The sequence below is a fragment of the Vanellus vanellus genome (assembly GCF_965231255.1).
Source record: "Vanellus vanellus genome assembly, chromosome: 1".
Lineage (NCBI taxonomy): Eukaryota > Metazoa > Chordata > Aves > Charadriiformes > Charadriidae > Vanellus > Vanellus vanellus.
The window spans coordinates 39783037-39796137 of NC_138905.1; the positions used below are offsets into that span (position 1 = coordinate 39783037).

General features: G+C 39.2%; 1 protein-coding gene across 1 annotated transcript in view; it reads left to right on the forward strand.

Moving 5' to 3' along the window:
- Positions 1-13101, forward strand: part of NUP107 (nucleoporin 107) — a gene marked incomplete at its 5' end in the record, with an annotated part of 33298 nt that continues 20197 nt past the window's right edge. Inside the window, 8 exons of the mRNA XM_082482063.1 lie at positions 1-191; positions 685-770; positions 2536-2625; positions 6957-7072; positions 9009-9144; positions 9688-9791; positions 11677-11804; positions 12131-12179. Of these exons, the coding sequence (XP_082338189.1) occupies positions 1-191; positions 685-770; positions 2536-2625; positions 6957-7072; positions 9009-9144; positions 9688-9791; positions 11677-11804; positions 12131-12179 (900 nt within the window). The remainder of the gene's footprint in view (positions 192-684; positions 771-2535; positions 2626-6956; positions 7073-9008; positions 9145-9687; positions 9792-11676; positions 11805-12130; positions 12180-13101) is intronic.

The following is a 13101-nucleotide window of genomic DNA, read 5'->3' on the forward strand; positions in this document are numbered from 1 at the left end:
ATGCGGCGGCCCCGCCTGGGGCGGGCGGAAGTTCGCCCTTCTCCTTCCGGGTGGCGGGGCCGGGCACTGGCGGAGGCGGGAACACCTGAGCCTGGGCTGCGGCGGGCCGGAGGCCGCTATGGACAGGTGGGGGGCGGGCCGGCTGTCGCCGGTACTGGTGTGGTGTCCCGGGGGATCGCGGGCCTCCGCGGGTGTGATAGGATGTGACAGGTCCCCCTGTCGTGGCGGCGGAGCGGGCAGCGGTGTACTCGCGGTGCGGGCTGGAAACGGCAGCGAGGCTTGGAACGGCCTCTTGAGGGGTATCGGAGGCTTTTATGTCACCGGGAGCTTTAAATCTGTTTGATTTCTTCTGGAATATCATTATCATTTAAACTGAAGTTGTAAGTTACAGGGGAATCATTGAGCCGGGCCTTTGCGGGGTGCTGTGCGGACAGGCCTGCTCAGGCAGTCACAGCTGCGGCCTTCGCACTCCACCTGTAGCTTCTCCTGGGCCTCTTAGTAATTGTTAACGATTTTTTTTTTTTTTCGCCTTCTGCAAGACACGTGAACTTTCTCAATCTGTGTGGATTTAGTGTATCTGGGGCGAAATCACGTCATTCTTTCAATTGAATTTTTCTGTTCAAAATTGAATGTTCTGCTATGATTCACTTGCTTAGTTTGTGTCTCTCTGTTGCTGTTCTCTAGAAATGGTTTTGGAGACACGTCATCCCCCCGCAATCTAGAGATGGACAGACCTGGACGGAAGCAAAGCTCTCAGAAAAGAGTTTCTAGTATCCTTTCTGTTTGAAGACTTCATCTTCTCTTTAGTCATTGTTTGCTGTGTTCATAAGGTGTGTGTATTTTTACCACTGCTTTGATTTTGAGCATGTTGAGAATGGTTTTCAAACATATAGCAAGTTTCTCTTTGTTTTATATCTGTTCAAAGTGAAGACTGTATGAATATAATGTGAAATTGCTATCTGACGTGTGAGGTATTCTGCAGTCAAAATTTTCCTATTGAACTGTCTCATATTTTACCGTCCTGTAGTCTGTTTTCTTTTCTGTGTGGTATTTTCATGCATTAAGAAGGAGAAAAGTTCAAAAACAAAACTATGATTGGAGTATCTAAAAACTAGTAGGGAGGAATATTAGGGACTGACTAAAAGCATGACTATGAAATGATGAGTTTAATTTAGAAAAATACTGAGTTTTCAGCAACATGTTACATTACTTGGCCTTTACAGAAGAATTCAGGAGGGGTCAGCCAAAAGATGCAATTCTTTGCCTTTTCACAGAATAGTATTTCCTCTGAATGGAATTTTCTCTCTCCCCTCCTTTTCCCCCCGTTGTATTCTCAAACCATGTCAAAGCTGTTGATTGCTCAGAACGGATTATTCAGTAGGCTTCAGGAAAAGTAGGAGACTGTCACAAATCCTTCTATAGTCAGTTCTTGACTACATTTAGACTGATTATTTCAGTTGTGGATTCAGTGTGATTGCAGGGATGTTGCATTGCCTATCTCCTAAACTTATGCTGTCACGTTTGTGTACTGTGGTGTTTTACAGTTTTTCATGGGATTATGAACTCAGGTTGATGTCAACCCAGAGAACTATGTGAGCTATAGCTGACTCCATCTCAGTTTTTGAAAAAATAAAGTTTTCTTCACTACATTATATCTTAATTTGATGGGTTTGTGCTCTTTTGCTTATATTGTGTTATCAGAGTATTGTGATTATTCAGTGTATCTTAACTTCCCATCCACAGTAATAGAAAGAGGAGTACACGGACATACATTTATATTTCCACAGGATTTTCCCCCCTACTTATTTACAATAAGAAAAAAAATGCCATGTAATTTGACAGTTAATATAATGGTATTTTTCTGGTTTTGATAGCAAAGGAATCCAGTACATTTGCTCGTCCTTCTGGTTTTTTGCAAGCAGAAAAAAAGTAGTGAGATATTGGCCCTAATTATATTGTCCCTAAGAATCATGATGTTCTTGGACACTGACATGAGACACTGACATGACATAGGATACTGAAACTTTTACACAACTACTTCTTAGTAAACCTTACCTAGAGCACTGAACCTTGTTGCTGACAGTAAGAAGCAAAGTAGAGCAACAGAGACTATTTTGTTAGTCATCAGCATCCTGGAACTGAGAGATAGAGAAGTTGTTTTTTTTTTAAATGCATTCAGTCTCAGGTTTTCTTGTTATGGTTTATGTAGCATAAAGCAGCTCCTCATGGGGCAAAAGTATTCTCTTTGATCTGAGCAGTTATGAGGAGTCCCAGACCTGTCGTGCTCATGTTTCTAAACTTTACTTTGCAGTGTCCCTTTTACCCCTCCAGCTTTTAAGCTTCTGATGAAACGTTTTGTGACCTAACTCAGGCTTATGAATGGGACTTTCTGCTTTAATCTGAAAGACAAGATGTGTAATCTTCATAATATTTGAGCTACAGCAAAATATTTTTCCTTTCCAAGTATTCACAATCATTTTTAATAGAGCTGAAAGTGTGTTTAGGAGAGTGTTTCTTAACTTGTTTATTAATCAGTTCTTACATCCCTGGATGACACTATTGGAAACATGACGCCCAGAGGCCAGTTGATTTCCCGAACTCCTAGTTCATTGCTTCGCCAGCCAGGTAAGACTACTTTCTTTCTTTAGTATTTAGTTAAAGGAATAATAGGCTTGGACTTCATCATTTATAACAATTCATAAGGAGAAATACATGGATGCACTGTAGTGGGTCCAGCAAGGGGCTGCAGACTCAATTACGGTATTGGAGCATCTGACATGTGAGGGAGAGGCTGAGAAGAGCTGGGATTGTTTAGCCTGGGAAAGAGAAGGCTCAGTGGGATCTTGTCAAGGTATATAAATGCCTGACGGGAGGGAGTAAAAAGATAGCCAGGTTCTTCTTGGTGGTGCCCAGTGAAAAGACAAGAGGCAGTAGGCACAACAGGATATGCAGGGAATTCTGTTTAAAGAGAAGAAAAACTTTTTTACTGTAAGGGTGATTGAGTGCCAGAACTGGTTTCCCTGACGGTCTATGGAGTCTCCGTCCTTGGAGCTGACTGGACAAGGTCCTGAGCAACCTTTTCTAGTTGGCACTGCTTTGGGTAGGGTGATTGGAGCAGATGATCTCCACACCTTCCTTCCAGCCTCAACTGCTTGGTGATTCTGAAGTTAAACACAAATACAGGAAAAAAAAACTAGTAGCAGTCAACATATATGTTCCTGTGTTATATATTTATGCTATCGGTGAATGCCAATGGATTTTTGCCTTTCAGTTTTTAGAGGGTGTTTGAGCTTCATTTTCTTTCTTTGGTACAAGAGTACAGCCAGTATCATTTCAGTTTCTCTCAAGTACCACGTTGACACTGATTGTTGCCTTACTAGTCAGCAGTCTAGTTTGTTGTGTTTCCTTCTTTTTTGCAACCTTCTTTTGGTTTTGCAGTAGCTTTTAATTCTTCAAGGTTCTCTGTTGTGTAATGCCTCTTCAGGTATTTTTCCATGCTTGTTTTTGCAGCAGGTTAATTCTGTTGCTGATATTTCTACCAGGTGTATCTATTGGTTGTATCAGTAAAAGATTTCCCTCTCCACTAGCAGAAGAAGAAATTAGATGGCACACCTCACAGAAAGGCTGTGGAACTGCACATGGTGGCTAGGGTCAAGTTGCTCTGAAACCTCCCAATCTCAGCCCCAGCTTACTCATATTAGAGTGTGTTGGGGGTTATTCCCAAACTGGCACTGGTGCGGAGATACTAAGTTCCAGAGAGGCTGATTCTTCATGATTTCTCAGGGCTCCTGGCAAGTTCTCTGTGACCCCTGCTTGCTCTTGTTTAGTGTAATATCTCATGGCTTCTGTTTTGGCAGCCAGCAGCAAAGATAAATGCTGTTAGCATCAGACTTCTCAAGCACCAGCTACTTGTGTGTCAGCATTGACAGCTCTCACAATGGAACTGCAAGTTGTTCTTAGTGTTGACTTGACACTAAACATACTGTGAAAAGGTCTGTAATCCTCTTAGAGCCTCCCTCAGTAATTGCGGCTGAGATAAAGAAACATGCCCATTCCTCACATTTCTATGTCATCACTTGGGCTTGCCTACCTTTTCCTTGTTGGTCTCTTCCTGTAGTCTTTATTTTGTCATCATTCAGGCATTTATATAGGGGATTCCTCTTTTTCGTCATCATCTAGCTAGTGTGTTTTCCAGCAAGTTCCAAGAGGATGGTTGCACCTTTTGCTGCTCCACATCCTCCTTTCAGGACTGCTTGGAGATGGACTATGCGTTAGCTGTTTTAAGAGAGGTGTCGTGTGTCATCCTGTGATAATCAGAGAGCCCTTCAAAATCAAGTAGCTCTTTTCCTACTTGTCAAATCAGAGCATGTGTATACCATTGACCATTTATTTCGATTAGCATGTTGATTTAACAGCCTGCCGTGGTTTTGTCATTATGAAGTTTCTGTTTTATCTATTTTCAGAAAGTTCAACAGTACAGAATTTCAGTAAGAAGTTGTGTACAGTTAGCTTGTGCAACAGCTGCCCCCCAAAGATATAGAGAGTTGATGTCAGGTGAAAGTAGAAATCACAGATGCAAAATACTGTGATCAAGCAGATCAGGAGGTGTTACATCAGGAGATGTTACTAGGCAGCATACACTCCGTAAACCTATCATCTATTTTTTAACAAACTTCAGAAGGAGACTTTCTGGTTTCTGAATAATGATTCTCTCTACAAACTTCCCTAAACACAGCTGACAATTATCCACACGTGTGGTTATGATTTGTGATAAACTTTCTTCCAACAGCATCATGAGTGGGCAGGCAGTCCTTACAACAGGTTTGCTATTTGATGTTCCTGCACTATTTAATCCAAAGATTTTTGTGCTTCTTCATTGCAACCCTGCATTTCTCCTTGGCATCCTGGCTTTCTTCTGTTTTACCCCTCTGCCGCTGCATCGTAGAGATTTTCTGAGAGTCACGAGCATCATCTGCTACATAGGCTAGAGCTACTTCTCTTTCAAACTGTCTGAAGATTCTGCAGCAAACAAAGCATCATCATTTTCGCTCCTGTTTCTGTTCCCGTTGCACAGTCCCATTCCTACAGTGGAACATTTAAAGTGTTTTTAGGAAGTGCATACATTATCTCCTCTTCTGAGGACAAGGTTTTTTGCTTCCTTTGATGTCATTTGCTCCTAATTGTGGATTTGGGGGTATTTGAGGATTATTCAACGTAGTTCTTTTCTGCCACCCTGTAAATTCCTAATCTTGAGTGCACTGTATCTTATGTGGGGGGGGGCAGTTATAGCAGTTATTTTCTGGTACCATGAAGGAGAGAAGGATGAGCCATTAACAGTGTAAATGCTTTGATCTGCAACTTCAGAGTTAGACTGTTAATGTTAGTAGACATAATTCTAGTTCTACAGATTGAAAACTGATTTGTGTCTTTGATCTTCCGTATGCCTGACTTTCACATCTCAAGAGTTTAGGGAGAATTTGTGGTGATTCCAGATATGTGCTGATATAAGGACATAAACCTCGGCACAGAAACCTTTGATTCTTCCGCTTTCTTCATCTGTGTGGAATGATGCATGGCAAACCAAATCTACCTATTGATATGAAGCCTTCTAGAGTCCCTGTACCTGATTGCAATGACCTTGCCCCCTTATAATTTGAGGGTGTCAGGGATCTGATGAGATACACACTTGGCGATCTTCAGGACTGAGGACATTCCAAGAAAGTTCTATTTACCTCAGGTGCTGGAAGTGGGGTGGGGTGGGGGGTGCAAAAGGTGTTTGATCTTCTGCTTCCAAACTGGTTGGAGTCTGATGGAGACCCTAGACATGCTCTTTATTTTGTGGTTTTATATGCTGTTGTAGGCATCTTTGGTGCCTCTGATTCCAGCAGTCCTCAAGTCCAAAAGGAAACATTAATGATCTCAATACTGACTGAAGCTGTCTTGTTGTCAAGAACAGCTATTGAGGGTTGTACAAGCACTTCTCTCTTCAAATTTGCAAACAAAATTTAGGGGCTGTGTGTCATTTCCTCTTTACCTCTGGTGAAACAGCTCCTGATTTAGCTGTCACTGTCTTAATTCAGCCAATGTTTTTGGTGGCTTCCCAGGCTGTTTGTGATTGATAAGGGGACCAAAGCAGCAACTGTCTCAATGCAAATTCTGTGGTCTGTGGGCTGTATGAAGGTATGTTGTAGTGGAGCTCCCTGTTGTCGTAGGATGTGGCATTTATCATCTTACAAAGCAGTGTCTCCTTTTTTAATATGGGTCAGATATTCCTGGGAACACTAGCCACTGCACTAATGTGCAGGACTATCTGGAGCAGATGTAGTGCTTGGTAGAGCAGACTTGTGTTTGCCTTTTGCTTTAAGAGTTTGGAGAGCAATTTCCAGATCATTTATGCTCATAGTGTGTGTTTATCAATGAACTCTAGTAACTGAAGGTGTGTCACATATTTGGGGCATATATACACTTGCGTTCAACCTGGCTTCAGACTTCTATCTGGAATGCTGCTGGACTTGAGGAGGAACTGAAATGATAGTAGATAGGCTTTGTCTTTACATTTATATGTACCCTACTTGAAAAACTAGGGCTTGAGTATGCTCCAGACTTGGTTAACAGGGTGTTTGTATAACTCTAGTTATACAAACTAGATGTGTGGGTTATTAAGTTCCATTATTGATAGTAAACCTCCTTATTTCTAAGTGTTGTTTGGCCTAAGACTTGTTTTTCTTTTATAATTGGCATTTGTGGGTTTGGTACAAGCCTTCTGATGGAAGGAAAATGGAGATGGACAGGAGCAAGTTACTTCTGCATCAGTTTGGTTTATTTGTTTCTTGTGTGACTGAGCAGGATTTCATGAATACTTCTGTCTCTGTTATAAGAGTTCCTTTGGAGCTCCTTGATAAAGCATAGTGGCCTTAAATACTACTTCTTTTCAGAAAAGGCTCTCTGTCTTTCAGTTACTGCACTAACTCGAAGTTCCATGAAGCCATCAGATATGTCTGCCATTCTGGGAACAGGAGGAAAGTCTCCGCTGATTCTACCAACTCCTGGACTCTTCAGCCATCTGTCAATGGTAAGATGGTTAGAGCCCCTTCTTCTTTTTTGTTCCTGTGAAACTTATAAGAAACTCCAAGTTTACAGTGTTTCAGTGTTGTTTGCACCAAGGACAAACTGGGCAGTTTGCTAGTACTATTCCTGCTTGCTACTAGTATTATTTATACTGTGGTGGTCTTTGATATGAGGCAGTGAGGAATAATAGAGGGGTTTAAGGACTTGCTAAATACACCATGTGTGTTAAGCTAGTCCTTATAACACCAGCTTGTGACTACAAAAACCCTGACTTTGCTTGTTTACAAATTCTTCAAAGACAATTGTTCTATGTCAGCAAGTTAAACCTCCAGATTTTTTCTTATTTTATTAGTATTAGGCTTCACTTGGATATTAAAGTTTGGACTTCAAAGAACAAGGTTTTCGGATCTCTCTATCTTCTACTGTAATATCTTTAGAAAAACACTGATTAGAAAAGTTATCAGTAGAGATGTGTGAAGTATTTTATCTCCTTTTATTTTTAAATTAGCTCAAACGACTTGAAGATGTCTTTCTGTATGTGCATTTTAATTCATTCTCCCTTCTGGTCGTTTCTAAAGTTTGTTACAACCCATTTGTTTCTTTAAATTATCAGGTTCTGAGGTCTAGTTGATCAACATGTATACAACTCTTAGCAGTGCCACTTTTCCTCTGTTTCAGAGCCTCTTTTCATTCTGTAACTAGTGTTTTGTGAGTGGAGTCCATTTTAGGTTAGCATTTAGTGCTCTGACTTGAATCTAGTTTAGAGTAGCAAGGGAAAACTTGAGACTAGACAGAGGCTTTCACAGGAGGGTGATGGAAAAAGGACTTGAAATTATGTGTTGTGAAAATTTAGTAGCTGGTAGATAAGAACACTCATCAGCCTTTTTTGTATTTCCCACAGAGACCTGATATGATTTTATTGGAACCGAGTTTCTTGTTACTTTTACTCTGCAGTTGGAGAGCCATAGCATTCTGTTTTGGTTGGCTAGAGGGCAATAATGGCAAAGAGAAATCAGGCAGGAGGAATACTGTGGGTAGAAACTGGGGCATAAAAGGAAGAATAACAGGTATATGTCCACAGTTTTTGGATATGCTTAAGAGACTTCCACAGCAATGTCATCTGGTTCCCTGTTTGTACTTGTTTGGGTGGGACCATTTTAAGAGTCTGGAAAAGGAATGAACGAGTGGCACATCTTTAGGCCTTTGTATAGCAGTAATTACTGCTGAGAAAGCAATTCCTGTCATGGAAACAGCTATAGGAAGCTGTCCTGTCAGTGCAGTATATGTACAGTCTGTTTTCTGTTTTGGCCATTTTACTGCTCTGATGTCCCATATGCTGTCAAATACCTCCCCTGAAATGCCCCCAAAAGGTATAGGTATGTCTTTATTTCCCCCCTTAATATTCTGATACTTGCTATTATTTTAAACATGTATTGCTTCATTCGATCAAATGGGTTTGAACAATGCACCAAGAAGGTTGATAGACTGGTAAATGGTTCTGATTCAAATTTTAACTATTTAGCTTAACTTTTCACAGCTGCTTCACAAATTAGTCAATGTTATTCTGTCTCTTTTTACTTTGAATGACAGAATACTAAGTAAACATTTAGCATAATAGAATATGAAAGTTTAGAGTTATTTGTTTTAAGGTGAAAAGTGATACATGGTGTTCTAAAGTGGAAGGTTTTATTAGATTAGCTTCTACTTAAGTTATTTCCTGAAGAAAACATTGAGATTTTCCTTTTTGCAGGTTAAAATTTATCTTTCCAGAGCTGTTTGTTAAAGGCACAATTGCACCTTACCATATGGCAGTTATTTCACCATTGATTTTTAGAGTTGCTCTGTTTATACCATCCCTATAGAATGAAAAAACTTGGAGCTAGGCTTATAATAGTCTGATATTGCTATTTCTTTTCCTTATGTTCTTGTTATTATTTTAGTTGGATGAAAGTAGCTGGACAATGGCACTCTCACCTCAGCAGACAGGAACGTTGGTAAATCTTGACATGTCCAATATGACAGAAGATGTCACTATGAGCGCTGTACTGTTGCGTGAGGATGATCCTGGGGAAGCTGGTGAGACAATCTGAAGTTTTCATAATAACTGACTGTATTTTTTATTTGTGGGATATGAATATATGTGTCCTTTTTTTTTTTCCTGTGTTATTTGCTGAGATACTTCTTTGTCAAAAACAGTCTAGTTTAAAAGTTCAGAAAGTTAATCTCTTCCAGTTACTAGAGTTTTGAGAGTTTGTGTCTCTGGTGGAACCTGATGGCACAAATGCGATGCTCTAGTGATGTAAGATGCAAACTGGAGTAGTTTTGTGGAGATACACAAATGAGTTTCTTGTTAAAACTTTCTCAGATTACACATTTACAGCAAAAGTTTTGTCATTATTTGACTTACCTTGTAGCTTCTGTGTGTCTTACTGTCTCAGCTGATAAGTTCTTCTGACTTTATGGGATATAGATGGTTCATATCATCATTGTCCTTATTTAGATTTACAAAAGAGGAGATGTCTTGTCATCAGAAGGATCTTTTTGTAGTGTGTTGAGTTTTGCATTTTTTTTTTACCAAGTTGTGTCTAATATGACTGTTTCTTCTTAAATCCGTTCTAGCTACTATGAGCATGTACTCAGATTTTCTGCATTCCTTCCTGAAGCATACATCAACTACCATTTTTGATCTTGTGGATGAGTATGAAAGTATTTGTAACAGTCAGGTAAGTAGTTTGCTTGGTTTTTTATTTGCTGTATTTTGCAGTCCCTTCCCTAAGTAGTATTGCTATTTTTCTTTGAGTTGAGAAGTCACAGTGCTTAATAGAGATAATTTAAATCTTCCAGCTGGTTGCAGTCTTATGAGTCACTGAACACTAGCATTGAATAGCATCTCTCTCTCCTCATACACTACTTTGGCACAGGAATACCCATTGTGTAGCTTGCTGAATACTAAAAATGTCATCTGGCTGCCATTCCGCTGCAAGTGTCAAGGGACAATAAACATGAGCAGATGTATAGATTTTTTGTTAATGATAGTAAACTGAATTAAAAAGTACTTACTTCTCTTGGGTATAAATAGATAAAATAATTGTATTATGATGCTTTAAGAGTTTTCTGCTACATTATTAACAAGCTGGCAGTAGAGAGCTCAACATTAGATTTAAGGTGTCTCTGCTTTTAGACGTGTTTTTTTATTTGATTGGCTGTTGACTGACAGTTTAGGATCAGCAAGGCTTGACAGTTGGAAAGGAAAAAATTATCATGCTTCTGTCAATAAGTGTTGATCAAAAAAGAGGGAGGTGGCCAGGTAATTTTTTTAAGAGACTTCATACCTGTGTCTGTGTTGAGAAAATGTGTTCGTGGTAGAAGGTTGCTAGGCCTGTTTGGTGCAAATTTATTGTTGGGGCCGAGTTGGAGAATGCCGAGATCTTTGATGAGGTGTGTACCACAGTTGCATTCCCAAGTGGGAAACAGACAAGAGAAGGAAAATAAACTTGATTATTTTGTAAGATGGTGGAACTTCCAAGCTGAAATGGAAAAGAAAGTCTCTTCCACTCCTCCTGTTTGAGAATATGGATACCATCTACAAGATCATGGAATATAGAGTGGTTGTTTTAAGCAGTGTGGAACTGGGGGGAGTTAACTGTATGTTGCCAAGGACCTACAAAAGTAGAGTGAAGGATGCTGCTCCAAGGACTGGCTTGGATGTTGCTGACGGAGCTTGGGGTGGGGGTGGAGGGATGGCCCTGAGCTCTCATGCTGCCTCTCAGCTGTACCCTGAGATCAGTCCAGTGTGGCTCCTAGCAGCCATGAACTCTTTTCATATTTTTGGGGAGGTAATAGAAGGAAACAGAAGATCATGCTCCTCTCTTGCATCATGATGGTACACCTCATTCTTTGCTCCAAATCTGTTGTTCACCTCCCACTTGAAAACTGATGAATATAATGATGCCCGAGAAATTGGGTACTCCTAAATTGTAAAAGTTTGAGGCTGTTCTCAGAAGTAGTGGGAGCTCTGGAACTAGCTACTGATGGAGAAGACTTTATTGCCTATAAAGGAAGATATAATAAAATTTCTTTTTGGTGATACTGTAAATTATGTGGTAACTAACAGTTTGGGTTTCCTCATTTAACAGAGCTAGAAAGGAAAAGGGTATCTTTCAGGTACTGATAAATGCATAAATGCTGTCACAGATACCAACAGGGCTGACTTTATGTTTGATATTGATGTATATGGAAAACAAATTGGGGGGTTGGGTGGTTTTGGTTTTTGTTTGGGAGTTTGTGGGATTTTTTTTAGTGGTTGCCTTCTTTTCCAGTCTTTAAGTACTTTTTAATTGATCAACAGCTGTTTTTATCCTGGGTTTGTACAGTGCCTTGCAAAACAAAGCTACTCTCTTGGTTTATGGCCTCTAGGCTGTGTTAATATTATTTTTATTAATAGTTAAGGGAATTTATGGTGTGGAGTATCATTTACCTATTTTGAAGAGGTAGTAATCAAACTTGGTTGTTGAAAGCATTCAGGATAATGAAAAGATTGCTGTAATGGCTTAGAAAAAAAATTACAATGTTGGACAATATTAACTATGTATAAATTATTTACCTCAGGTGAATATACTAGGGAAAATAGTTTATCGGGCAACTCCTGGACAGCAAAAGTTTTCAAAAACTGCCAGTGTCTTGTGGCTTCTCAAGCAGGAGATGGTAACTTGGAGACTGTTGTCCTCGCTTTATAGGTAATTCCTTTGAAAAGCATGTTATGTTTTTGCACAGAGCTGACTTTCTTGGATATATTTTTATGAGTTTATAAATGTGGAGTAAAGTAATTAAGTGCCTATTAATAATCTGTTTATGGAACTAGGTGCTGATATATATGTCTATTTATTATCTGTTTACAGAAATGAAAGTTGTAAATGGGCCTATTCTTATTACCTTTGCAACTTCTAGTATTTTTTTAAAAGAACACTTTTGTAAAGGTATTTTAAAGTGCTTTCACTTATGCATTTTGCTGAATTTTCTTGGCTTAATTTTAATCGTTAACATTTTGCACTTTTATTTCTAGAGACAGAATACAATCTGCACTGGAAGATGAAGCTGCATTTGATATCACAGTAAGCTTGGGCTTTTGGGGGGAGTTAAGCTATATAATAAGTTAAATACAAACGAAATGCTCGTATTTTATTTTTACAGTCTCAATATTGCAGCTACTCAAAGTTCAAAGGTGAAAGAATGTGAACAATGAGACTGATTTGATTTTTATCAAGATAAACATTTCGTATATTGTGAAAAGTGAATTTAAATATTCAGTTCTAAAGAGAAAATGCTAGTGTAAAAAATATTATGAACTATACTTAATGTTTTATTTCCCAAAGTATTCAACATACACTTGGAAAATCCACTGGAAATAACTACTTCTTTTAAAAAGTTGCATCAGTAGTGCTAATGTTCCCATAGGCCAGAGATAATTTTGCTTTGTCTAAAAGAAGAACATGTGGTTTCAAGCTGTCTAGCCTTTGCAATCATGATTCAAATTTATCTCAAGAGAAATCCAAATCTTTTAGCATTCTTGTTTCAGCTGTAGTCTTCTTGTCTATGTCAATACAGTGCTTCCAGCCTTTGCTGCCAGAATATGCTTAGGAAGACAAAACAATAAGTGACATGACTCTGCCTTTGTAAAATTTATGATCGCAGTTGCTTTTTTTCTCAGTCATAAAATAGCTTCCTCTAGGATTCCCACTGCTAAGTTGTCACTATTAAACACTGTTGTGCCAAAAAACAATCCCCCCCTACCTGCATTTTTAGGAAAATGCATTTTCTATTCTCTTTTTGTTGCAAGCCTAATGAAAGCTAAATTAATTCAGGAGAGCAGATAGAAGGATCAGGGTTCTGCAGTTGGGTTTTGTTGTTTTTTTTTTCCACTTGTTCATGTTAAGTGTGCATATGGTCTTGGAAAATGTAATCCTATTTATGTATACAGTAATAAATGGGATTTAGGATGAGTGCAGCCAGTGGAATCAGTGGATCTACTATATA